General features: G+C 48.5%; 1 protein-coding gene and 1 pseudogene across 2 annotated transcripts in view; both read left to right on the top strand.

Moving 5' to 3' along the window:
- The window catches only part of LOC111158645 (family with sequence similarity 120B), an 81,135-nt gene extending 57,557 nt beyond the window's left edge, over positions 1 to 23,578 (top strand). Inside the window, exons 8-10 of one of the 2 annotated variants that reach the window (XM_022520821.1) lie at positions 319 to 429; positions 5,080 to 5,131; positions 23,110 to 23,578. In XM_022520821.1, coding sequence (XP_022376529.1) covers positions 319 to 429; positions 5,080 to 5,131; positions 23,110 to 23,122 — 176 coding nt within the window. In that variant the 3' untranslated portion in view covers positions 23,123 to 23,578. Of the gene's footprint in view, positions 1 to 318; positions 430 to 5,079; positions 5,134 to 23,109 lie in introns of those variants that run through there. The other variant, XM_022520822.1, reaches the window with a different exon arrangement.
- LOC111158646 lies at positions 16,060 to 18,302 on the top strand (annotated as a pseudogene).
- Positions 23,579 to 27,259: the final 3,681 nt, after the last annotated feature.

The following is a 27,259-nucleotide window of genomic DNA, read 5'->3' as shown; positions in this document are numbered from 1 at the left end:
GCCTGCAGAGTCGGGCCCGTGCCTCCTGGAGGCAGGGTCAGTCAGAACCGACGACCCGAGGACCTGCTCTGGCCCAGCGTCTGCCAGGCTGCTTGTCTCACCTGCACGGGGTCTCCTGGGGAATGTGTTTATGTTCAGACACCCACCACCCTCCACCCCCAATCCCAGCTATGGCCCCTCAGTCTGCGTTTTTCACGGCTTTCCCTGTGACTAAGGAAACCGGAAGTTTGGGGAGTGCCGACCTGGTGCCACCTTGCTTCCTTCTTAGACGTGACGTGTCATTGGGGTTAGGTGTGTGGTGGCCTCCTAACATGTGCTGATCTCATGTCCCCACAGGCAGGTGGGGGAGGCAGGGATCCGGCTCCCACAGGACGAGCTCTGGGTACAGCCGAGCAGGCCACGGACAGCACTGGAGGGACCAGGGAGCAGGTAAGAGGCCGGTGGCCAGCGGCTGCTCATGAGGGTGTTGCGCCTGGGCTGGAGGACCGCCGGCGGGTGAGCGCTGCACGCTCTGATCGCGGACTGAAGTGCAGGCTCAGGCTCCAGGCCGGTCTGTCCCTGCTCTTTGCCACTCATTTTTCCATTCCGGACCCTGTTCTTGACAGTCTACTCAGAGAGAGGCTCTCATGAAGCTATGATGCACACATGTTCCTCTAACGAAGAAAGAGCACGTGACATGTTCTGTGGCTTGGCTTATATACGTGGGACCCTTTAGGGGATCCAGGAAATAAAATGAATCCTTCACTTCTTGGGTGTGTAGTACAGATGTCTGCAGAAGCTGAGTTTAATACATGACGATTCACATCTTACATACAGAGAAAACCTCACGAGTATTTAAATTCAAAATTCCTTACGGGTTTCAAAGCCCGACTACAGAGAGTTCTGTGTCACGTCAGGTTTGTGATGTCCTTACAAATGCAAACAGACCTTTCATTTGATTTCGTTTTCTGCAGGTTCTGAAACGTGTGGAGATCTCAGATTATCCACGTTATTATCTAAAGCACACGAGTCCTTGTCATGACACAGAGCAGTGTGTCTCGGTCGGCCTCTGTCGGTGCTCACTGCACCGCGTCACCTGGGGCATTGCTGAGGGGAACCCAGGCCTCTCCCGGTCGGTTGCCTCTTGTTCTGGCCTAAATCTGGGGGTCGGCTCTCTGGCTCAGTGCCGACTGACTGCCCATCCCTGGGGGACAGAGAAAAGCTCTGTAAGATTGACCATTGCTGTAGGTGTCCCTTTCACGTGATGTCCTCTGCAGGGTCCCCCAGCCAGTGCTGCCACCCACTGCCACCTGAAGCTACTAGATGGCCAACCCAGGGGGGTCTCCCCTGCCACCTCCAGGCCCAGCGCAGGCACATGGCGACTCCACCCGGACCTTGGGGTGTTGTTGCCGACACAGCGTGTGGGATGAGGGCACGCCCCCTCCCTTACCCCGAGCATTCTTGAGATTGCTTCTAATGTTGAAGCAACTGGTGATGATTGAACAAAACTGAAAACAGGGCACCCAGGGGACACAGAGGGTCTGTCAGCCAACCTGGGGTCAGACCGTGTCAGCCACCACCTCGGGCTTGCATCTGTGTGGCGAGCAGGCGTCTGTGAGGGCGGCGCTCAGGGTGCTTTCACGCTGCGTCCACTGGGCGGGCTGCTGGCCGCGGGTAGAGCTGCGCCGCCTGAGGACCCAGGGGTCCTGTGTGGGAAGGGCTCCCCTTCCTGGGTTCTCGGAGGCCCCAGGCAAGTGTGCCTGTGTGGCCCTGCGGCGCCGGCTGTCCGCCTCTGCTGAGGGCTGGTGGACAGAGTGCAGAATGCCAGCTCCTAACCCCTTATGATGCCAGGCCTTCCTCCAGCGACCGGGAGGACCCGGACACGTGTGCACGCAGTGACCGTCTCCCCGCGGTCTTCATGGAGGGGTCTGACGAGGTCCTCCTGAGGGTGGTACATCCTCAGAGTCCCGGTGAGCGAGAACAGATGCTCTGGGGGGTTGTGCATGGGAGGCAGGGCCCCAGGGAGCCGCGTGGGGCTGGAAGAGCAGTGGGAGGGAGGCTCATGGGCGGTGAGGTTGGCGGACAGCAGAGGAGCGGCGCGTCCAGGGCCTCACAGCCTTGGTCAGAGCCCCAGAGGTCACTCCAGATGAGTTGCTGCATGTGTCCACTCTGGGCATGTTTCCTGTGGCCGTCGGCCTGCCCTGCGGAGCTCAGAGCCTGCACACCTTCACTACAAAGCTCCTGTTCGCTAATGCTCACAGGGTCAGAATTAGGCTCCAGTACCGTTTGAAGTTCAGGCGTGCGCTGGGCCGGGAACAGGGTGGGAGTCCGGCCCTATGTGGCCAGATAGCCCGCGTGTAAGTAGCAGGAGCCTGGGTCCCTGTCACCCTTGCAGCTGTGGTGTCAGACTCCTGTGACCCTGGCCCTCCAGTGATGGTTAGAGCACACCTGCCCGGCTCGGGTCAGCAGGGTGAGGGCAGGTGTGCTGGACGTGTTTCAGGCAGCTTGGCATGACAGGGCGTGCACAGTCCTCCCTGCGCTCCCTCTGAGCAGATGACCGAGGCCTCCACAGTGGCACCTCTCCATGCTGTCACTGGTGTGGTGGGAAAGGGTGACATTCCTCTTAATCCCCTGGCCTGGGCTTGTCTCCTTTCCTTCCTGCTGGGTCTCCGGAAGTCAGGAAAGTTTAGGCCATACAAAGTCATGGTGAGAAGGGCTGCTGGTGAGGCCTGGGAACAGGTGGGAGAGACGGTGAGTCTCCAGGCAGATGAGCACATCAGCTGTGGCCCGTGGCCCTGCACGTGCACGCTTCCCCTGAGACGCTCCCTGGGCTGTGCTGCCTAGGCAGGCTTTGGTGTTCTACCGGCTGGGTCCCGGGGTTCCAGGCAAGCCGGGTGCAGTCGCCCTACTGAGTCCTTGGATTTGAGTCTCTCATAGCTGTTGGAGGGTGTCTTCCTTTCTCTCCTCGTCCCCAGAGGAAGCCTGCTGCAGTGGGTTCTCACAGGCAGGACCCGCTGTTCACCAGTGACCTGACCTGAGCACAGGTCAGAGCCTGCAGTCGTTCCCCCATGCACACGAGTGACCCCCGGATTTCAGGGGGCGTTTGCAATGCTTAAGGATGTTTGTCAGACGGGGCCCGAGGCCTGGAGAAGCCCGTCTTCCCTCTTCTGTTGTGGTTACGTAGAAGCAAGGAGATTGTAACAGGCACAGCAGCAAGAGGCTGAAGCTGCCCCAGGTGCCCAGGTTTGCAGGAATCTCCTCCTCAGGGCCAGGACCGCAGCGGCCGCACAGAAGACCGGGGATGCTGGTACAGGAGGGCTCGGGGCTGAAACACGTGCCCTGTGAGACCACAGGTCAGAGGCAGAATTGCATGGGGTGGGTGCTGAGCTAGGATCAGATTTCAGAATTTGGGGATGGAATGCTAGCTTCGGGAGCAGTCCCTGGTGTCATTGGAGCACATGTGGTGACAGGTGGCCGTTACATCGTGGCGGGCACAGCAGAGCACACGGACGTGCTGAAGCCCGTGCGGACCACCTGAACTGATGTGACATGGTGTCAGCCGCCCGAGAGCTGGAGCGTGGGGCTGTCTCCCAAGCCTCCCTCCAGGCGGTGGTTCAGCAAAGACAGATGTCTCGCGTGGAGAAACGTTCACAGAAATGTTCCTGGTGGTACCAGTGTGTTGTCTGATCTCAGATACTCCTGTGTGAGATACGAGGCACACACACATACAAAGTCTTTTATTAGAGCTGGAACGTTATTTAAGGTCAGGGAATCCACTTTTTCAGTTTTGTCACCGTGATAGAATTAATTACATCATCGTTGCTGGGCCCACACACTGTTTGCTCACTTATGTCTACCTTTGAACTCCGGTTTTAGTATTTTTTAGAGATATTGAACTAGTCCGAGTAGAAAGTTGTCAGTACTTCTGGACACAGTTAACAGACAAAATTCTTTATGTAAAATTAAAAATGCCTCTGAATGAGTGCACTGAGTTACCAGGAGACAGTCCAGGGAGGAGGAGGGGGAGAGGAGCGGCACCAGCAGCAGCAGTGGCTGCCTCTGTGAGCCCACACGGGCCAGGCGGGGAAGCCGGGGCCTTTTAGGGAGGGGCACCAGCCTCCCTGTGAAACGTTTGCTTCCTGGCCTGGGAACTGGGGAGGAGTCACAGGACCGGCAGAGATGAGACCCTCCCTGTGGTGGGGAACTTCAAAGCAGCGACACTGAGAACACCCTAACTTCTTCCTTGCTGTTGGTGAGAAATGATGTGTTAAATTCCACAGTCAGTAGCAAATCGCATTTGCCTGTGATTTCTTCAGATTTTCACTTGTCGGTGGTAATTCTGGAGGAGTGCAGGGCTTTTGTAAAACCATCTCTGATCATCTGTGATAACAAGGAGGGGCCTGGAAGCCTCCTTCTGGCCTCGCTGTGACCTGCTCCCGTCATCCAGCCCTTGACCAGAGCCCCTGCCAGGCTCTCATTTGTGGGAGCGGCTGAGCTACATAGGCTGCCCTCGGCGGGAGAGGCGCAGGCATCCTCAGGCAGCAGAGGCATGGGAGGCTGTGTCAGGAAAATGTCGTTTTCTGAGTGTGCGAACGACCTCCGTTTTTCCCGGCGGGGTGGCTGTCTTCTGGTTCCCCTGACACTCCCTGTGTTGTGGAAGGTGAGGAGTGACCAGCTGCACGGGCATGGGGGGCTCTGCACTCAGCTGGGGAAAGAGCCGCACACCGCTCGCTCCGTCCTTGGCCACGTGTCCTCCATGAGCCATTTGCACATGCAGCTCCTTCCCCAGTATCACTGGCCGCGGAGGCTGTCTGGCTACCGTGCCAGTGGTTGGAACTGGCATTCAGAGGAGCACTGAGGACATGCTTCCTTCTGCCAGCACAGCCACCTCTTAATTAATTGCTTCCTACTCTAATGGAATATTGTGCAACAAACTTTAATGATAGTGGCTGCAACAGAAAAGAGAATAAAAATGCTGTTCTCCAAATACAGCTCAGCATGTTGTTTTGATACCTACTTGGAAATGTCCTATTTTTTTCTGTTTGGATTTTAGAGAAATGTAATTAACTTAGTTTTGGTTTTCATATCTGTTTGGTACAGGAAATAGACAATATGAACCTGACCATTGGAGGAGATACTCATCCTCTTCTGGGTAAGTGCACCACTTCCATCCCCAGAATAAATCCATTTTATCAAGGATGAAAGTAAAGCATCTGTCTTTGGAACATGTATCTTTCATATCAGTTGCTAACTTTAAAAAAATTCAGATGCTGAATCCTGACATGGGGCTAAGTTAACGTGGTTTGCAAATAAGTTTGCTTCCTCTCAAAAAAGTGTGGAGAGAAGGGGATGGGAGGGCCAGCCTTAAAGCCCTGGGATGCCCTTCTTGAGAGCAAAGCTTTTCAGTGACTTCTCTCGCAGCATATGAAGAAGAGCTCCGTTGGCTGTTTTCAGAGGCTGTGCCTGACTCTGTGGCCCAGGCAGCTCCTAACATCCTCACTCTCATTTCTTTATCTGTGTCTCGAAGGTGTGGTTGCTTTTTTTTTTTTTTTAAGTGAGTTGGAATCTTACTATGTCCTGCTTTTTTTAATTTAATGCTAGATTGTAAATACTGTAAGGATTGGAGACGTGATGCGCTACGGCTGTATAATATTCCAAGTGTGGTTTCTAGCTATAAATATAGGGAAAGAGGTAACAGCCTTCTTCTCGCCTTCCTGGCGGGACAGCCAGCTCTGCATGGAGGGCCTAGCCCTGCCTGGGAATCATAATGGTGTGTGGCCCACGGGTCTGTTCCTGCCAAATCCTCCTTTCCATTTTACTCTGGCCCAGGCTCCAGCTCAGAGTTCCTGACAACAGTGCGTGAGAGGCAGGCCTGGGTCCCAGTCGACAGACACCTGGCATTAGACAGGAGGCCTGTAGGGGTGTGTGGGGAGGAGGCACTCATTCATTGTCAGGAAGCTTAATTTATAATGCTGCTAATGAGAGGTTCATTTCTTGCTCTATCTAAGCATTGAACAGCTCTCGGTTTTAAAAAATGTTCTAGATTTTCCAAGTTTCATGGAAGAATTCTCAAATAACTTAAGAATTGTCATTTCAAGGCCAAAGTTTTACTGAGCTCAACCTCTGGGGTATTGACAATGGAAGGAAATCTAGATTTAGGGGATAGAAGACCTGTGTCAGTGGCCTGTCCGGCCCCACACGCTGTGGCTCTGGAGGTTTCCAGCACTTGCAGATAATGCTCACATGTGTTCCCCTGAAGACACTCACAGTTGTCGCTCTCTGTAGAAACAGAGTAACCCCTGAGCATACTCACAGCCCAGTTCACGTGTTGTACTTCATGCATTACCCCAGCAGCTCAAATATGCAGAGCTCCTGGCTTTGTCTGGCCTTAGAATCCCATCTAGTGTTTACCAGAATGGGGTACAGTCTCCAGGTGTTTTAATACATGTAGGTTTTATGTTTGAAACACCCTCACTGCTTCCTGCAAAGGCCTTCTGAAATACACTGTGTACCTGGTTACTTTCCATGCAAGTCTTGTAAGACCTACAACCTGATGGCCCAGTTTTACTCATTTATTTTTTTAAGATTTTATTTATTTATTTGACAGAGACAGGGAGAGAGGGAACACAAGCAGGGGGAGTGGGAGAGGGAGAAGCACGCTTCCCGCTGGGCAGGGAGCCCGATATGGGGCTCGATCCCAGGATCCCGGATCATGACCTGAGCTGAAGGCAGACACCCAATGACTGAGCCACCCAGGCGCCCCAGTTCCCCAGCTTTAGAAATAGATTTGTTTCATTCCACTTCAGTGTTTCCTGTCTGTCAACATTCTGTTCCTTTCATCTGTGCTCGTTTGAGACCACTGTTGCTTCTAGAAGTTTCATTTCTTTGCTGCTTATTTTTATAACTTTGAAATGAATTTCTCATCCCTTAGATGAAAAGAGTAGACCGCCGTGAAAATTGTTCTCCCCCTTTATAATATCTGCACTGCAGCTTGTCAGTAAAATGTTCGTTGTCATTAGCAAGTTTGATTAAGTCCTTAAGTTCGTTCAGTCTCTTCTGTTTGAGGAGCCAGTGCTTATGGTAAGTTTCCGTGATCTCGGTGTGTAAGTTGGTCACCTCTGCAGCCTAGTCTGGCTGGGACGAAATGTCCACGTATTAATTTGAAAATGAAAATAAAACAATATGTCACTCATAATTAAATATTTCGCATTTCTTTGATTATTTGGAAGACACTTCATGATCTAATATATTGGGATCTTTGGGAAGAAGGAGGATGTTGAATTTTGTCAGATGCTGTTTCTGCATTGACTGAGATGGTCGTAGGATTCTTTATCCTTCGTTCTGTTAATTTGTCATGTTGATTGATCTGCATGTGTTGAACCCTCCTTGCTTCCAAGGGATAAATACCACTGATCATGGTGTATGACATGTTAACGTTCTGTTGAATTTGGTTTGCTAATATTTTGTCAAGGATTTTTGTTGGCCTATCGTTTTCATATAGTGTCCTTGTCTGGTTTTGATACCAGGGATTGCTGGCCTCATAAAATGAGTTTGGAAGTGATCCTTCATTTTTTTTGAAGAGTTGGGAAGGATTGGCATTAATTCTTTAAATGTTTGGTAGGATTCATCAGCGATGCCATCTAGTCCTGGACTTTTCATTTGTTGGGAACTTTTTAATTACCGATTCAATCTCCTTTCTCATTTGTTGGTCTGTTCAGATGATCTGCCTCATCATGAATCAGTCTTGGTAGGTTGTATGTCTCTCGGAATTTATCCATTTCTTCTACTTCATCCAGTTTTGGGTGTGTAAGTGTCTGTAGTATCAGTTTTAATTTATTCTCTTTGTTTGTAATTTGATTTGAGCCATCTATCTTTTTCTCTTGGGCAGTCTAGCTCAAGGTTTGTCAATTTTGTATTTCTTTTCAAAAAACCAATTTAATTTCATTTATTTTTGTAATCTCTTTCTTGTCTCATTTTTTAAATCTTTTTTATTTCCTTCCTTCTACTATATTTGGGCTTAGTATGATCTTTTTCTAGTTCCTTGACCTGTAAAGTAAGGTTGTTTATTTGAGATGTCTCTTTCTTCTGACATAGGCATTTATTGCTATAAACATCCCTCTTAGAACTGCTTTGGTTGCATCCTGTTATTTTTGTATCCCATTAGTTTTTGTATGTGGTATTCTGTTTGTGTTTGTATCAAGATACCTTTTGATTTCTTCCTTGACCTTTGGTTGTTCACAAATGTGTTTTTCAATTTCTACAGATTTATAAATTTTCCACTTTTCTTCTTACAGATTTCGAGTTTCATACCGTTGGGATCAGAAACTATACTTGATACAATTTCAGTCTTGTAAAGTTAGGAGAGTGAGGGACAGAGAGGGGGGAAAGAATCTCAAGCAGCCTCCACACCAAGCATGAAGCCCAATGAGGGGGCTTGATCTCACAACCCTGAGATCATGACCTGAGCTGAAATCAAGAGGTGGATACTTAACCAACTGAGCTACCCAGGTGCCCATCAGTCTTGTTAAATTTTTAAGACTTGTTTTATAGTCCAACATATGATCTACCCCGAGGAACATTCTTGAATGCTTGAAGAGAGTGTGTATTCGTCTGTTACAGATGTCTGTCCAGTCCGTCTGGCTTAAAGTGTGTCCTTACTGCTTTGTATTTGGGTGATGCACCCATTGTTGAAAGTAGGGTATTGGACTCCCCTGCTATTGTTATATTGCTGTCTACTTCTCCCTTTAGCTGTGTTAATATTTTCTTTATATGTTTACAGACTTTATCATCCTTTCATGGTTAAAGCTGTCAACAAAGTAAACGTAAAAAGAGTGTGCCTCAACTTAACGAAGGCCGCATATGACCAACCCATAGCTAGTGTCATATACAATGATGAAATGTTGAAAGCTCTTTCTCTAAGATCAGGAACAAGAGCAGGGTGGCCACTCTCACTACTTCTGTGTGGCATAGTACTGGAAATTCTAGCCGGAGCAGTTAGGCAAGAAAAAGAAATAAAAGGCATCCAAATTGAAAAGGAGGAGGGAGTGGCTCAGTGGGTTAAAGCCTCTGCTCAGGTCGTGATCCCAGGGTCCTGGGATCGAGCCCCACATCGGTCTCTCTGCCCAGCAGGGAGCCTGCTTCCTCCTCTCTCTCTGCCTGCCTCTCTGCCTACTTGTGATCTCTGTCTGGCAAATAAATAAATAAAATCTTTTAAAAAGAAAAAAGAAAAGAAATGGAGGAGGTAAGATCCGTTTGATGTAATGATCTCATATATAGAAAATCTAAAGATTCTGTCAGAAAACTTTTAGGACTATTAAGTGAATTCAGTAAAGTTGAAGGATACAGGTTCAATATAAAAAAATCAATTGCATTTCTATACACTAACAGCAGACTATCTGAAAAAGTAATTAGGAAAAGAATTCTAATTATAGTGCATTAAAAAGAATGAAATATTTAGAAATAAATTTTGCCAAGGAGGTAAAAGATCTGTATAATGAAAACTATGAAACACTGATGGAAGAAATTGAAGACACAGGTAAGTGGAAAGATATTTTGTGTTCATAGATTGGAAGAGTATTGTTAAAATATTCATACTACCCAAAGTAATCCACATGCTCAGTGCAATTCCTATGAAAATTTTAATAGCATTTTTCACAGAAGTGGGATAAAGAACCCTAAAATTTGTATAGAACCACAAAATACCCCCCAAACCCAAAGCAATCTTGAGAAAGAACAGCAAAGGTAAAGGTGTCACATTTCTTGATTTCAAACTGTGTTACAAAGCTAAAGTAATCAAAATAATTTGGTACTTGCACAAAAATAGACTCATAGATAGATGGAACAGAATAGAAAGCCCAGAAATAAAACCTCAAATATATGGTCAACCAGTTTTCAACAGGGGCTCCAATAACACAATGGAGAAAGGGACGTCTCTTCAATAAATAATGTTGGGAAAACTGCATATCCACATGCATAAGAACGAAATTGGACCCTTAATTTACACAAAAATGCATTAAAGACTTGAACATAAGACCTAAAACTGTAAAATTCCCAGAAGAAAATGTAGGGAAAAACCTCCTTGATGTCAGTCTTAGAAATGATTTTTTGGATATGACTCCAAAAGCATAGGGAAGAACAGCAAAAATATACAAGCGGGACTACATCAAACTAAAAAGCTTCTGCATGGCAAAGGAAATGGTGAACAAAATGAAAAGACCATCTATGGAATGGGAGAAAATATTTTCAAACCATGTATCTGATAAGAGGTTAATACCTAAAATATAAAAGGAACTACTATAACTCAATAGTAAAAAAATCAAATCCTAAATAACCCAATTGAAAAATGAGCAAAGGAACTTGAACAGACATTTCTCCACAGAAGGCTTACAGATGGCCAACAGGTACATGAAAAGGTGCTCAGTATCACTAATCATCATTGAAATACAAATCAGAACCGCAGTGAGATACCACCTCATACCTGTTAGAATGACCATCATCAAAAAGACAAGAGATAATAGAAGCATTGATGAGGATGTGGAGAAAAAGGAACTCTTGTGCACCATTGATGGAATGTAAATGGAGAAAGCCACTGTGGAAAACAGTATGGCAGTTCCTCTAAAAATGGAACTACCCTGTGGTCCATCAGTCCTCTTTTGGATGTATATACCTGGAGGAAAGGAAATCACTGTCTCGAGGAAATATCTGCCCTGCAGTGTTCATTGCAGTATTTTTCACAGTAGCCAACGTGGAAGTAACCTAAGTCGTCAGCAGATGAACAGATCAAGAAATTGTGGTGCATATACACAAGTAATATCCAGCCATAAAAAAGAAGGAAATCCTGCCATTTTTGACAGTGGGGGTGATCTCAGAGGATGCTGTGCCAAGTGAAATAAGCCAAAGAGAGAAGGACAAATATTTAATGGCATCACTTATATGTGGAATCTGAAAAAGTAGAACTTAGAGAAACCGTAGAATGGTAGCTGCCAGGGGCTTCAGGGTTAAGGAAATGGGGAGATCTTGATCGAAGTGTACAAATACTCAGTTATAAGATGAATAAATTCGAGACATCTAATGTACAGCACAATAAGTATACTAAAAATAATGTATACTTGGAATTTGGTGAGGGAGTAGAATGGGTCTTGAGTGTTTTCACTACACACACACAAGTAGGAATTATGTGAAGTGATAGTAGGGTTAGATTGATCACGGTAATTCTTACACAAGGGTTAGCTACATTAAAACACCACGCTGTATGCCTTAAATATATACAGGTTTTTATTTGTCAATCACGCCTCAGTAAAGCTGGGGAAAAAAAAAAAAGAGGGTGCCTGGGTGGCTCAGTCAGTCAGGCATCTGCCTTTAGCTCCTGGGATTGAGCCCCACATCAGGCTCCACGCACAGCGAGGGGTCTGCTTCTCTCTCCGTATGCCCCTCCCCCTTTAGGGTGCTTCTGCTCTCCTCTCTCACTCTCTCAAAACAAAATCTTAAAAAAAAAAAAAGAAACAGAGAGGAGCCTAGAATTGAGACGTGAATTAAACAGATGCATAAGCATCAGACTGACTAACAGTGGTTATGTTCAGGGTGGGGATGAAACTACAAGAGACTGGGCATTTCCTGCATTTCTGTCTTGTTAAGAAAGACAGTTATTTGAATTGGAAAAAAATTATTTGAGAGGGACCCAAAGACACAAAGTTTTTCTTGATTCAGCATTCTCGTGGCCAGAAATCCTGATTGACTCCATGTACGGTGTGTAGGGTTGGAACTGCCTGCTAGTGCTGACTGAGAGCTGTGGGGCTGCTGGGTGTTGTCATGTTACCTTCTGACGTGAGGTCACCATCTCCCTTGCCCCTCTTCCTGGTCAGTTCCCACTGCACACAAGAGTCTTGACCACTCCACTTTTCACTGTATGCAGATTTTCGGCCCTTTTAATCTTTACCGTCTATGGTCAAAAAAGAACAACACTTAAGTTTAGTTTAGTTTGCATTTCTCTGAGTACTAGTGAAGCTTATCTTTTTCATACACTTATTGGCCGTTTGTATTTCTCTTTGTGAACTACTCATTCATATCCTTGGCTAAATTTTTCTTGGGTGATTTTTTATATTGATTTGGCCTTTTTTATGTTATGGGTATTAAGTCTTTGATGTTCACATATATGGCAGATATCTTTACCATTTCCTTCTTCCTGCCTTCCTCATTTTGGAAATCATTATTCACATAGAAACCCAGGCATCATCCTTGATGTCTCCACTTTCCCAAGCCCTGACAAATGGTCTGTTGGGAACAATGATGTGTGGAACCACAAAAGACCCAAGTTGTATCTGGAATTCACACTCTTCTTAATATGGCCACTGCTGCCACCATATTCCGTGCCTCCATCGATGCCCTCACTGGCACTTCTGCAGTCCCATGTCTATGGACAGTGAAGTCCCCTGTGCCTGTCCCCTGTCGTGGCCTCTTCTCTGGCTGTCCCGTTACCTTGCTCTGGCAAACATGGCAGTCCCTTCATGTAGCTCTTGCTCCTGTACCTTCGTGATTTCATTCCTGCTTCCAGACTGTTCTAGCAGTAGGTAGAACTACCTAATGAGCTATCCCAGGCCTTAGTGGTGTAAAACATACAGCTAGTGTGCTCACAGGCCCGGCACGGCTTGCCTGTGCTCCATTGTGGCTGGGCCCCAGCTGGGAGAATGATGTCCTTCGAAGTCCTAGTCATTCACATTTCTGGCTTATGCTGCCTCTTGGCCAGGGGTGTCAGTTTCTCTCCACAGGAGCCTCTCCGCTAGTCCCTGGGGACTAGTTTGGGGTTCTTCCCAGCATGGTAGCTGGATACCCGAGAGCTAAAGACCCAGGCAGAGGCCATGTCCCCTTTTGTAAACTAGCCTCACAAGTCATTCATTAGCTCTGCTACCCAATTCTGTTCATCAGGGCTGCTAAAAAGGCCTGTCCAGATGAAGGTGACATGAAGGGTACATTCCTCTAGACAGGGGAAGGGGAAGCTCCACAAGAGCATGGGGGACTAAATGTATTTCTTTGGCCATTTTGGCAAAGTACTAAAACTACAAACTTTAAATCTGTCATCCAACCCTACCACCTACCCTGCCATTGTCCTTCAGATTCTTCAAGATTTTGGCTCCTGGCTCCCTGGCACTCTTCCCACCATGAGTCTTGTAATAATTTTTGGCGATTTCAGTAGCCTGTAGATAGTCTTCCCTGATGACAGTGCCTTGACTTGCCATCCCAGCAGTGTGGCCTTCCACCTTGGCCACCATTCCCAGTAGCTCAGCCACTCCGTGACTTCAGTTTCAGACACACTCCAGCCACCCAGCACAGTGTGTCCAGACCCACATGTTCCTTTGGTCAGATCAGGACCCCCCAGTCCACTGGTCCAACTGCCCTTCATTGGGCCTCACACCCCTTCTTGTCCTCACTTTACTGTTTCTCCTCTGCGGTCAGCGATCAAAGTGACTTCCTTGTATGTACTTTCGACTGCTTTACCTTTTTCATTTTACTGTGTTTATTTGGTTAAATCCAATCCTCTGCATTTGGGATGTGGCTAGAGAAAGACCCACAGTCATGCTTACTGGTCCTACCTTAAATTTATGCTCCTTGACCTCAGCGAACTCTTGGTCCTATCCAGAGGTCATCGTCCGTGCTTTGCTGCTTTCCAGGTCCTACACTCCCCCTCTATCCCTAGCCGTCCAGCACTTCCTCTTTATCCACAGTCCAGCTGGCAGCTTTGCTTTCTGTCCATTCCTTTAGCCACATTTGTTCTCCCCCAAGCGTCTGTGCACCATCTAGATTCATAACCAAATACCATGAGAAGTGGACGAATCCTTAATAACGGAGGTGATATCTGTCTCTTCACCTACTCATGGACAAAGTGACCGTGCTTGTAACCTGGGCCAGGTGCTCCTGTCCTCAGCTGCTCCTCGTCGCTCGGCGTCACTACTGCACAACACTGCTCCTTACTGGTGAGCATCTTCAGTTCTCCCCCTCCAGAACCTTCTCCAGGAATCGTGTCACTTCCTGCTTTGCTTTATAGAAAAATGATTTTGAGTCCAGAAACCTATAGGCAGCCAAGTTAACATTCTACCATAAGAGGAAAAATGAACACATTTTCAGGAATCAGAAAATGTTGACTCCCAGATCCATTACACACGAAAATGGGTATGCTGTAGCAAAATGAGCACTTCACCTAAAACAACTACATGGGCTATGAGAAACAGTGTTGAACTAAGAAATTAATAAAATGCCTTTATTGCTAAACAGTTATTAACTGTAAGAAAAACAAATATGCGAAAACAATTGACTGAAATCCCAGATCAGCAAGGAGAACGTGATTAGTGTTTCTGGGGAATAAGACAAAAAGAAAAGTAACGACAAACTAAATTTCTTATCTTGCTTTAGAGAGTGGATAGAATTGTAACAAATCTTGATATTTTTAGAAAAATAGAAGTTCACGTGTGTGTAAAATGTAGGGATATGTGCTGGAAGAAGGTGCTGGATGGATGAATAGATGATAGATACATGAGCATCCATCAGACCCATTATGTACCTGGTGTCGTGAATCAAAATGATGAGGAAAATCCAAGGAAAAATAGTCCTGATGATAGGGAGTATTAATTAACACATAGCTGCCAGAAACGAATAGATCATGTAGACCAGCAATAGTGACATGCATTTGAACAACACTTTAACAAGATTATTCTAATGGAAATATACAGAGCAGTGTATGCCCTTTTGTTTATGTTATTTTCCACAAATGGACAGTTCAGAAATCTAACCATGTGTTAGACTCCAAAGTAAATCTCAGTCAATTTAGTGAAAAGTAGAAATCACACAAGCTGTATTTCTGTACACAAAAAAATAACTAGAAATATAACAACAGAAAAATAAAAAGCAAAAATCTTTCCACTTGGAAATTAATCTATTCTAAATATTTATTGAGGAAGTCAAAATCACTTTCAGAAAGCATAGTAACAGTACTGCATTCAAAAATTAATGGGAGGACCATCATCTCAGGGAAGAGAGGGCATAGGAAGTACCAGGAATCTGTCTCTCCATCTAGACAACAATTGTATTGCCAGAAACTGCTTGAAGGAGCTGTTTTGGAACAGTGTGGAGACTGAAGATGCAGCTTCCAGTGGATAGCTTGGCTGGTAAGTTGTGGTTGATTCCCATCATTTCTGGCTGCCCATCCTCCAGCCCCATGGCAGACAGCCATGCACACATTTCTGGGGCACCTTGCTGGAGCCAGAGTAAACAATGAGGACCTTGTCCAAGCATCAGGCTCTTGTGTAGTGGCTGCTGTTTTTGGTTGCTGAGATGCAGGCATAGAGGCTGGCCACCATCGTTTCAGCCTCCACTGGCTGAAGTGGCTTTCGTAGCATTGAATGGGGCAATGCATGTTAGTAGGCACCCCCCCCCCGCCCGCCCAACTTCTTGCTCTAGCAAGCAAGACACTTAAGGATCAGGACATTGAAAAACAGCTGCCCATGCAGCGGTATCTAAACAGCCACCATGTGTGGCAAGGAAAAAATGGAGGTCAGAGATGATGTTAGAGGACCTTAGGCTTTCCCTTCAGGCTGGTCTCCAGCAGACACACAACAAACAGCAAGCATAAGGAGATGGGAGGAATGTGATTTCCAGAGGTAGAACAGTATGATTCAATTTTTATGACGTCCAGTTTGCAACAACAACAGCAGAATCAAGGCATACAGAAGTGTGTAAGCATGGCCCACTCCAAGGGACAAAATAAATGGACAGAAACTGTCCCTGAAGAAGCCCAGATGTCATATTTAATAGATAAGACTTAAAGATTTTCAAAGAGCTATAAGAAGACATGGACAAAGGAAAACAGAGAACAAACTGAAAACACAAAAAGATATAAAGAAAGATTACGGAAAGAACCAAGAAGGTATCTGGAGCTGGGAAGTATAGTGACTGAAACGAAATATTCTCTAGAAGGGTTCAGAAGCACATTTGAGCAGCAGAGAAAGAATCTGTGAACTTGAAGATGGGGCAATTGAAATTTTTAAACCTGAGAAAAAATGATGAATGAAGAAAAGTGAACAGAGGTTGAGGGGACTCGTATGGTATCAGAAAGCAATTGTATGGTATGCATTGTGGGAGTCCCAGAATGAGAAGAAGTAAAAAGAATATTCAAAGGAATAATGGTTGAAAACTTGCCAAATTTGATGAAAGACATGAACCTACAAATCCAGGAAGCTCAACAAACTAATTAGAATTAACTCAACCCTTGCCAAAGTGCATCATAATCAAATTGTTATGGGCCAGAGACAAAGAGGAAATCTTGAAAGCAGCAAGAGAGAAGTGACTCATTAGATACAAGAGATCGTCAATAATCTTATCAGCAGTTTCTCATCCAAAACCTCAGAGGCCAGAAGGCAGTGGGTTGATATATTCAAAGTACAGAAAGAATAAAACTGCACCAAAAATTCAGTCCCTGGCCAAACTGTCCTTCAGAAATGAGGGAGACGGTTCGCAGGTCACTCAGAGGCAGTGCTGCAGGCCTGTACCTTGCTCCTGTGACTTCGCTGCTATCTGCCCAGCTTGGCCCCACAATGCTGGTGGACCTCAGCAAGTGGTCCAGGTCTTTGAGCCTGCAGGAAATGGGCAAGCTGTCACAGCATCTGCAGGATACACTGGGGCGGGGATCAGTGAGCTGGGCAGAGTTCTGATGCCCACCCAGGTTAAGAACTGGCCCACTGCTGTTGCATGGGATGGCCTTGATCCAGGTAAACACTACACCTTGGTCATGACAGATCCAGATGCTCCCTGCAAGAAGAACCCCAAATACAGGGAATGGCACTGTTTCCTGGTGGTCATTATGAAGGGCGGTGCCATCAGCAGTGACACAGCTCTCTCCAGTTACATTGGCTCTGAGCCTCTCGAGTCACAGGCCTTCACCACTCCATCTGGTTGGTTTACGAGCAGGATGGGCCACTGGTGTTTGACAAGTCTGTTCTCAGCAACTGATTAGAGACCGCCATGGCAAATTCAAAGTGGGGTCTTTCCCAAAAGTTCCAGCTCAGGTCCCCAGTGGCTGACATGTGTTATGAGGCTGAGTGGGGTGACTGTGTGCTCAAGCTCTATGAGCAGCTGTCTGGGAAGGAGGGGAATGTTAGGGAACAGAGTCCCAGAGGTCTCAAGCAGCGCTCTCAAGTTCACTGATACATGTAGTTACAGGCGAGGCCTGAGCACCGAGATCAAGGCTTAGGGTGATTCTTCCTTATGCCTGTCTTTTATGACCCTGGATAGTCACACCCCAATTTATGTTTTGATCTAATTTGAACTCCATTTGGGGGGATATTCTGATATTAGGATGTGGTCATCAAATTGTTAACATAAGAATAGCAACCCAGAATTTAAAGAAGAAAAATTTCAGGTAAAAAGACCTGGTCTACAGTAATAGAGCAGAGCACCAAAGAGTCTTTAAGAACGGTCATAAATAAATAAATAAACAAACAAATAAAAAGGATTCATTTCCTCTGCCTTTGTGAACCTGAGTCCTGAATTGTGGATAATGGCACTTCTGCACCATGTTTTCATGGCTATGTCTCTCACCATAGAGACTGGCAGGTCCACTACCCCCGTGTGGTATTCCTCAGACTGGTTACTGGTGGGGGCAGGGCTCAGTGTCCTGCTCCGGCTCCTCTAAAGAGCAGGACTGGAAGAAGCAGGAGGTTAAGGCCAGGCCATCTAGATGAGTCGAGGGGCTGGGTGAGAGATTGTCAGAAATCCTGTAGTCTGTGCCTTGCTACACTGGTCCCTCTTCATCTGGTAAGAAAAGCCAGTCTGGAGGAGTTGTGGAATGTTGTGTTAATTTTGCTGTTTGCTTATAGTTGAATAAAAGCATGTGGATGAAAAAAAATTAGAGGGAAATAAGGACATTCCCTGATGAGTGTAAGCTGAGATGAAGGAGGTCATGACCACAAGACCTGCCGTGCAAGAAGCGCTGAAGGGAGACCTTTAGGATGAAATGAAGGGACCCTGGGCCAAACTCCAAAGCCTTGTGAAGACAACGCAAGGCAAATACACGGGCAGTTACATAGCCAGTACTGCAGTTCTGGTTTACTGCTACACCTTTTAGTTTCTACATGATTTGAAAGACAAACACATAAAAATTCAATTAACAATATATGTTACTGGGCATACAGTGTATAAAAATGCGGATTGTGACTTAAGTCACACGGTAGTGTGGAGCTGTATCAGAGCAGAGTTTTGTTTTTTTAAATTTTTTAAAAATTCAGTTTAATTAACGTAGGCTGTATTTTTAGCTTCAGGGGTAGAGTTCAGTGATTCATCAGTTGCATACAGCACCCAGTGCTCATCACTTCACGTGCCTTCCTCGTGCCTGTCACCCAGTTACCCCTCCCCCCACCCACCTCCCCTCCAGCAGCCCTCAGTTTGTTTCCTGCAGTTAAGAATCTCTTATGGTTTGCCTCCCTCTCAGATTTTACTTTTTCCTCCCTTCCCCTGTGTTCTTCTGTTTTGTGTCTTAAATTCCACATAAAAGTGAAATCATGTGGTATTTGTCTTTCTCTGATTGACTTATTTCCCTCAGGATGACACCCTCTAGTTCCATCCGTACCCTCGTAGATGGCAAGAGTTCACTTGGCGTCTGCGTTATATTCCACTCTACATTATAAGCACTTTCTTCATCCATACATGTCGATGGACATCTTGGCTCTATATTTGGGCTGTTGTGGACATTTCTGCTGTAAACAGTGGGGGGCAGGTGCCCCTTCAGATCACTATGCTTGTGTCCTTTGGATGAATACCCAGTAGTGCAGTTACTGGGTCATAGGGCAGTTTTTACCCTTCTGAGGAACCACAGAGCAGAGTGATGCTGTTGAAGTTACTGGTTAAATTCAACTTAGACTGTTACAACTTTAAGGTGTTAGATGTAATCCCCACAGTAAACACAAAGATAATAGCTATTGAATATATACAGACAAGGAAATGAGAAGAGAATTAAAATGTGTCTGTACAAAACAAAATCCACCAAAACACAGTTAAAACACCGAAGAAGGCAGTAATGGAGGACAGGAAGGACCAAAAGCTCTCGAGCACATAGAAGACATGCAGAGTAGCAGAAGTCCCTACTTATCAGTAATTACTTTAAATTTAAATTTATTACAGTCTCCAGTCAAAAGAGATTGAGAGAACAGACTTTTTTAAAAATCTGACATGTGCTCTGTGTGACATTCATTTTAGACCCACAGACACAAGTAGGTTGAACATGAAAGGAGGTGAGCGGTATGTCTGATGGAGAGTTGGGAGTCATGGTCATGAAGATGCCCACTGGACTGCAGAGAAGAGCGGACGAACTCAGAACCTCAACAAAGAGAAAACATGAAAAACAGAGTTGAAGAATACTACAGCTGAAATGAGAACCGCACTAGAGGGAACCAGCCGTAGGTTGGGAGATGCAGGAGAACAGATCAGCGATCTGGAAGACAGGGTGATAGAAAGCACCTAAGCTGCATAGAAAGAAAAAGGAATTTTTTAAAACTGAGGGTTTTAGGGGCACCTCGGTGGCTCGGTGGGTTAAAGCCTCTGTCTTCGGCCTAGGTCATGATCCCGGGGTTCTGGGATCGAGCCCCGTGTCGGGCTGTCTGCTCTGCAGGGAGCCTGCTTCATCTTCTCTCTCTCTCTCTGCCTGCCTTTCTGCCTACTTGTGATCTCTGTCAAATAAAAAGAAAAAAGAAAACAACTGAGGGTTTTAGAGGGAAGGGGGTGGGGGATGGGTGAGCCTGGTGGTGGGTACTAAAGAGGGCACGGACTGCATGGGGCACTGGGTGTGGTGTGTACACAGTGAATCCTGGAACGTGGCGTCAGAAACGAATGCTGTATTGTATGGTGACTCACAGAAAACAACACACAAATAAGGATGGGTTAAGGGATCTCTTGGACAACATCAAGCAAACAGACATTTACATTATAGGAGTCCCAGAAGTAAAGGAGAGTGGGAAAGGGGCAGAAAATAATGTGAAGGAATAACTGAAAACTTCCCTGGGGAAGGAAACAGACGTCCAGGTTCAGGAATCACAAGGTCCCAAACAGGACGCATCTAAGTGAACCTGAACGTCTGCAGGCCCACAGGAGAGTGCAGAGGAAGTAAAGTCAAAGTCAAAGATAAGATACAGAGTTTTAAAAGCAGCAGGAGAAGCCCCTAGTTGCACACTAGGGAAACCCTGTAAGACTGTCAGCTGATTTTTTAGCAGAAACTTTGCAGAAAAGGAGCGGCATGATCTGTTCAAAGTGCTGCAAGGAAAACTGCAGCCAAACATACCGTATCCAGCAGAACAGAAGAGAGTTTCCCAGACGGGAGTTAAAGGAGTCCGTCACCACGAAACTGGCCTTTCAAGAAATACTGAAGGGACTTCTTTGGAAGAGAGAGAGCCCTAATGAGAAGTGAGAAGATTAGGAAAGGAAAGGGGCTCAGGAAGAGATGTGAAACGTGACGGCACGCACAGAAGGCGTGAAGGAGTTAAAAACGTTCTTTCAGAATGTGCTTGACCTCACGTCACTGCCAACGTGACACAGACGACTATGAACTGTGGATGCTGTGTGTGAGCTTGTGACACAAACCAAAAAGGTACAATAGATACACAAGAAATAAAGATAAAAACAAGAGTAACAGTAAAAGTCATCAGTCATGAGGAGAGAGCAAGAGACAGACCAGGGAACACCTACAAAGACGACCTGAGAACAACAATGGCAAGGAGTCCACACACAAAATGTAAATGGTCCAAGTACTCCCATTAAAAGACACAGTGATGGAATGAATGAAATGGGTAAAAACGAGACCCATCTGTATGCTGCCTACAGGAGGCTCACTTCCGATCTAAAGACACTCGCTGACTGAAAGTGGAGAGATGGGTAAAGATTTTCCATGAGTATTGAAGTGGAAAAAAAAGGTTGGGGTAGCAATTCTTGGAAAAAATGGACTTTAAAATAACTGTAACAAGAAACGAAGGACATTACGTAATGATAAAGGGATCAACCAGCGAGAGGGTACGACGAGTGTAGATGTGTGTATCGCCAGCATGGGCACGTCTAGACACACAAAGCAGATACTAACACATGAGGAGAGAAGTTGACAGTAATTCAAGCATGTAGGGGCCTTAACACTCCACTTACCTCGTGGATAGATCATCCAGGCAAAAAAACAGTAAGGAAACATTTCTTTGAATGAATGATACATTAGACCAGATGGACTTAACAGATAAATACAGAACATTTCATCCCCAAACAGCAAAATACACATTCTTTGCAGTGCACATGGAACATTCTCCAGGATAGATCTCATTAGGCTATAAAACAAGTCTCAATAAATTTAAAAAGATAAAAAATTTTAATTTAATTTAAAAGATTAAAAGTCATGTCAAGCATCCTTTCCCCCCACAGTGGTATGAAAGTAGCTCTCACAGGATATCAATTACAGGAAGAAAAACACAAACGCACGGAGGTTAAACAACCGGAGGGTCAGAGAGTCCCCGCCCAGAGGGCAGTGGGGAGCGCCACCCAAGCCCGCCCACCCCAGCAGCCTTCCCACCTACACGGCACCCGGCCCCCTGGCTGATGCCAACAGGAAGCTGCTGCTTATCTCTCAGACCTGGAACTTTCCTCCAGTGATTTCTTCTCTGATGTCCTCCTCCCTTTCTCTCTGCTGTCCTTTGTCTCGGAGGTTAGGCACCGTGTTCCAGCTCTGTAATCGTCCTGTATTTTCCCTCCTAGTATCTTTTCATGGGCGATCTCATCAACTTCGTCTCCCATTCTTTCTGGTCTTTAATTTTGCTGTTTCTAAATTCTGGAATTCTGATTCTTTGTTTGATGCAGACTCTTCATTGCTTTGTAATTGGAGTATTTCTTTTGCATCCAAGGAAATTAATGACAGCAGTAGTTCTATTTCGTTTTTTTCTTTTTCCTTCACAGACTCTTCTTCCAGGTTTCTCTGTGTTTGCTTTGGCCCTTGTTTTTGTTTTAGATTTCTTTTTCTCACACGGCTGGTAATTCTTGAGGCACATTGTGTTGAAGAGTCAGGTACTAAAAAGGCCACTGGAAGCCTGTGCCCCAGGTGGGACTTCCAGCCACAGGACCCTTATTCTTGGGGATCCCTGCTTTTAGACTCCTGATCCGAGGACGAGTCTGCCACCCTTCCTGGAGACACCAAGGGAATGACATGGTTAAGAAACTCCAGGGAACCCCTGAGCAGCCACTTGAAACTGGGGTGAGGGCAGCCGTGCGTAAGGGCCGTGGGATGATCTTCAGGGCTCTGACTTGCGTCAGGCTCGGATTTTAGTGCCATTAACTTGGGTAGGAAATGCGAGGGGAGGAGAGCTTTGGGGTACACTGTGATTGTGGTGCCAGTGCTGCCTGTGGGTTGGCTTCCGGCTCTGTGGCCTGCTGTGTGTATGGCCTTGGACAGCAAACCTAAGGGATGATGTCACCCCCACCCCCATGTCAGTGAGAGGGAGCGTGTCCTCCCATGTGGCCACCACGCAGACCCTCGGTGACCACATGCTCAGTGGCTTCTGCAGCGCTGGGCACTTGTCAGAGGCGTCGGGGCAGGAGCTGGCAGGGCTGGAGTCTGTCAGCACAGACCCTGGGCCCCAGTATCTACCACCATCTATGCAGGGGCCACTCGAGGGGTCCGGAGAGGCCGGTGAGCTGGTGCCCTGCGTCCTGGGGAGGGGCATTCAGAGGGAGGGCAGTGGGCAACTTCCAGAGTCGCCCCGTGGGAATGATCCCCAGAATATGGAGGATGCCGGCCTCGGGGCCACACGAGTCAGCACATGGGACGCATGCAGTGCGGTGTCAGGACAGGTATTCGTGGCTGCCACCGTGAGCTGGGAAGTCACAGTGGTGGTCAGTGTGCTTCCTTCAGTGAGGGCGCGTCCTCAGCTCATTCTGGAATCCGGCTGCACATGCGTGGAACGTCGTCTCCTCTCCCAGACTCACAAGTAAGGTGTGTACAGGCCCCACACGCCAGCCACCCCGGCCAGGCCTGCCCTCCGCAGGACGCGGGGACCTGGCCCTTCTCCCCATGGGCCGGCTGCCAGCCTGTGCCTGGCAGGGAGGCTCACATGGGCCCTTGTGTTGCAGGTGGCCCAACTGAGGCGCGCTGGAGCAGGACCAACCCTCGCGGTCGAAGAGCGTGTTGTTTCAAAGCGTGGACGTTCCTCACAAGGCCTCTTGTGTTCTGATGCTCCTCTGTGCTGTGAGCTTGCTGCTAGAACAAGGAAAGAAGACCCGCTTCTTTGCCCCGTGCTGCGTTTGGACCCGGCGTTGCAGCTCTGCAGCTGGAAGAGCCGCAGGCAGCTGACCGCGTGCAGCTGGGTTTCCTGCAGGCTCGGCGCTGGCGTCTTCATGCCAGGCTTCTGCCGAGTTCAGCAGTTGCCCAGCCTAAGTCTGCATACGCCCTTGAAAAATACGTGGTCCCTGTGCCCGTCGCTGCTGTTGCTCCAGAGCGACTTACATTCCTGCACGTGTGTGTCCGCATCCTCCTGCTCTGAGCTCTCCTAATGCAGCCTGCCTTCCACGATGTCATGTCAATAAAGTGAAACTTGGTGATGAACAAGGGGTGGTGTTCCGAGTCCCCCGCAGCTCCCGGGCGGCCGGTCGGCCCTGTGCTCGGGAGGAGCAGGTCCGTACGGGGCGGGCCGGTCGCAGTCCTCTTCTCGGGAGCTGCTCCGCCCACGGCCACAGGAGGGACAGATGCTGGGTGAAGGGCGGTGGGCGGAGGCTCTCCCCATCGCTGTCACCCTTGGTGCCCGTGACTGGAGCCCTGAGCACACACCCCTTCCTTGAGCTTGTAGGACATCTGCTGTGGCTGAGCCCCGGGGGGTGTCTGGTGTGCTCCCCCGGCACGCCACGGGCTGCCTATCGGGCGTCTTCTAAGAGGGACTCGATTTCCACAGGGACATGGCCCTAGCCATGAATTTTTGCAGCCAGAATGATTGTGTATTACATAGTTGAAAAGAGAGGAAAGCGTGTTGGCCAGTAGCTGTGGTGAGAGCTCAGGTGTGTGGATTTAAGAAGTCCTGAGCTCGTGCAGTTTGCAAGGCTCAGCGCCCAAAGGGCTGGCCACGTTCACGTTCTTCCCCATCCTTCATACTTTCTGTTTAGTCTCAAGCTCTTGGGGCACCTGCACAACTTAGGAAGAAAAGTAAGTCAGTAGCATCAGCATTTCCTGACTGTCACAAAACAAAACAGGGAAAAAACGCCTATGTTGTGTGTGTGTGGTGAGCTCTGCGTGTGCGGTGTCGGAGCCCAGCTGTGGGCACACGCGTGTCGTTCGTGTTCACTCACGCATGGTCTCAGCAGGAGCTGGGCTTGCTGGCTGCTGGAGGAGGGGGCTCGCCGCCGACCTGCACCCCGTCCTCAGGAAGCTGCAGCTCTGGTGGGGAGGGGGACCCCGGCCTATTCCCCTCTGGGAAGCCAGGGGCCTTGGTGTTCGTCGTCTCCTCTTACTTGATGCCAAGTGGGTCACCCTGGGGCACCATCTGAGTCCACGCCGTCGGCCTCCCTGCTCCGTCGCGAGCGGGACGTGGGCCTTCTCCTTGTTGGCTGCTGGAGAGCCTTCAGGAAGAGCTTTAGCATCTCAGACTTGACCCTGAAATGTGGCTGAGCAGTAATGAAACCAGCCGACAGCTGGCAGACTTTGCAGTTCTTTTCCCTCATTTTTTATTAACATACAACGTACTGTCTGCCCCAGGGGTGCAGGTCTGTGACTCGTCAGGCTTAGCCCGTCCCCCCCCCCCCCCGTTACCCAGTTACCCCAGCTCTCCCACCCCCATCTCATCTTTTTTTTCTTTTAAGATTTTATCTATTTAGTGAGTGAGAGAGAGAGCTAGAAAGCCCCTGCCCAAGGGCGCTAGAGGAGAGGTGGGGAGGAGAGCAAACAGATTCGCCACTGAGTGCAGAGCCTTTGTGGGGCTCGACCTCAACACCCTGAGATCGTGACCTGAGCTGAAACCAAGAGTCACTCAACTGACTGAGCCCCCAGGGGCCCCTCTTTTCCCTCATCCTGAGCCAAGTTCAGAAGAAGGTCTTTCGTCATCCAAATCCCCTTAAGTCTCTGGTGATGCCTGAGGCCTGGTAGCCTGTGTCCCTGTCCCCCAGTGGCCGTCCCCTCTCATGGCCACTGGTCTGGGCAGCGTGTGGACACAACACAGCTCTCATTTGTGAGCTCTGTGTGGTTCTGGAAACCACTGCGGGACTGTGACTTCTCTCATGATGGCAGCTTCATTAGATGTTATAAGGAAACTAAAAAGTTAATTCTACCCTTCGGTATCTGGCCGGCCGTCTGAACTGGAAGAGGTGAGAAACAGCCGTTCAGCACAGACGGATGGACCTGGAGAGGCTGAGATCGGACACCCTGTGGGACACCCGATGCGTCCTGGGGTGCCTGTGACTAGGCCTGGCCGGGGCTGGCGTGTCTCCAGCGACCCCTCAGCCAGGAGACCGAAACCGAGGGCACGCGTGACCCGGCCCCTGGGACCTGCAGCGCCACGCCGCTACAACATCACACTAAAGCACATATATTCGTGTTCCCTTCATCCTCAAACGGAGTGTCCCCCCTGGACACTCAGATTTTAGTAGTTTTTGATGAAACCGAACGGAGTAACCCAGGAACGACCGTCTCTGGGAAGATCGGAGCGACTGGGGCTTTTCTCACCGGCTGCTGTGCGCTTTGTCTTCTCGTCCCACCTTGCGTGAGACGGACTGTGCACCGCGGGCAGCGCCGCCCGAGCTCGGCTCCAGAAGCTCATTTCGCCTCTCGGGGTCTCAGCCTCCCGTTCGCCTCCGATCTGTAAGGCCCCGTGAAGTGGTCTGAGACACGCGCTCCCTGGTCGTGGTCCCTATAGCTTTAAAATACAGGAAAAGCATATAATCCCATTAAGTTAGGCCGCCTGTCTGTTGATTGAACCGAATGCTTCAAGCCACAGCCCTGAGCAGTGCGATCCGAAGTGAGACGGAAGCCTGTCCCCTGCGAGGGGTGGGAGGGTCGGAGCCATGGAAGTCAGCCTGGCACCTTTTCCAGCTGATTCCACCCTCGCGGCCCAGACAGTGGAGCAGGGGACAAGCCACTGCGCTTGGGGACACCTGAGGCCATGAGGAAGGGGGAAGCTGTCCCGAGGAGACCCAAGTTGCAGGACCCGAGGGGCATCTGGAAGGAGCGGGGCCCCTTTGGGCTACAGAGTTCGAAACGTTCTGAAAGCGTTTCCCGGAGAGTCAGACTCTTGTGTTGTCCTCAGAACCCTTCCCCGTTGCTCTGTTTTTGCACATTTCCTTCTCCCAGTTTGACCTTCCCAAGGCCGGAAGCTGGCTTGAGACAGCTGACCGCAGCTCTGTGGGGCAGCCGCTGTTCCCCGCAGAGCGCTAGGGGCACAGCACAGCCCGCGGGCCGGCGGATGCGAACTCGAGCCTGAGGGCACGGTGTCACGGTAGTGACCTCCTGGACGTGCTTGGCTCGTGAATGGTTCCCCTACACAAAGGGGCAGTGGTCATTGTGCCACAGCCCTCCCCAGCCGTGTGTCAGGACAGAAATTAGGTAGTCGTGGAAACCGTGGCTTCTTACACAAAAGCCACGTCACCCTTTGAGAAGCAGTCCGTGCCTTCTGGGCTTAGACCGCTTCACACTTAACAATTATTGAGGATTCCTTTCTACTGTGTTGAAAATTTCAAGTGAGGGAAATTTTTATTTAAAAATAACAGTATACCAAACGGGCGTTGACATTTTTGGTTCAAACCTGTATCCACCTGCAGAAATCGGAAGAGGAGCTTGTGTTACTTCTGCGAATGTGTTTAATGTCTGGTTTTATTAGGGACAACCAGGCCCTCACGCCCGCCTCTGCGCTCGCCTGCGGCTGTGCCTCGTCTTGGCCGAAGGCCCGAGGAAAGCCCCTCCTCGCAGTCCTCCAGGGGAAGGGGACGGGGGCCCTCCAGGAGAGGTGTGGACGCCGCGTTGGCACCTCACAGCCAGGCACGGGGCAGGGTCTGAAAACGTGGCGAACACGGGCCTCTCCCCGTTCCTGGGTTTCCTTCCCTTGGTCTGTCTTGTGCCTTGGCTGGGTTTCTCCCTCGCGCAGTTGTCGCGCACGCTTCGGCCCCTTGGCCGGCCCTGCTTGTCTGGTTGAGCCGTGCGGGCCGCTCCCCGCGGGCGAGCGGCGATGAGCCCCGTGACTGCGGTGCAGGGGCGTTCCGGGAGCTCTGCGCGTGCTCCAGCCGGCTCCGAGCCCGCAGGGACCGA

The sequence above is a fragment of the Enhydra lutris genome, unplaced genomic scaffold (genome assembly GCF_002288905.1).
Source record: "Enhydra lutris kenyoni isolate GAN:26980312 unplaced genomic scaffold, ASM228890v2 scaffoldscaffold62, whole genome shotgun sequence".
NCBI classification, from domain to species: domain Eukaryota; kingdom Metazoa; phylum Chordata; class Mammalia; order Carnivora; family Mustelidae; genus Enhydra; species Enhydra lutris.
The sequence above is the reverse complement of the archived record's forward strand: the minus strand, read 5'-3'. Positions and strand labels throughout refer to the sequence as shown.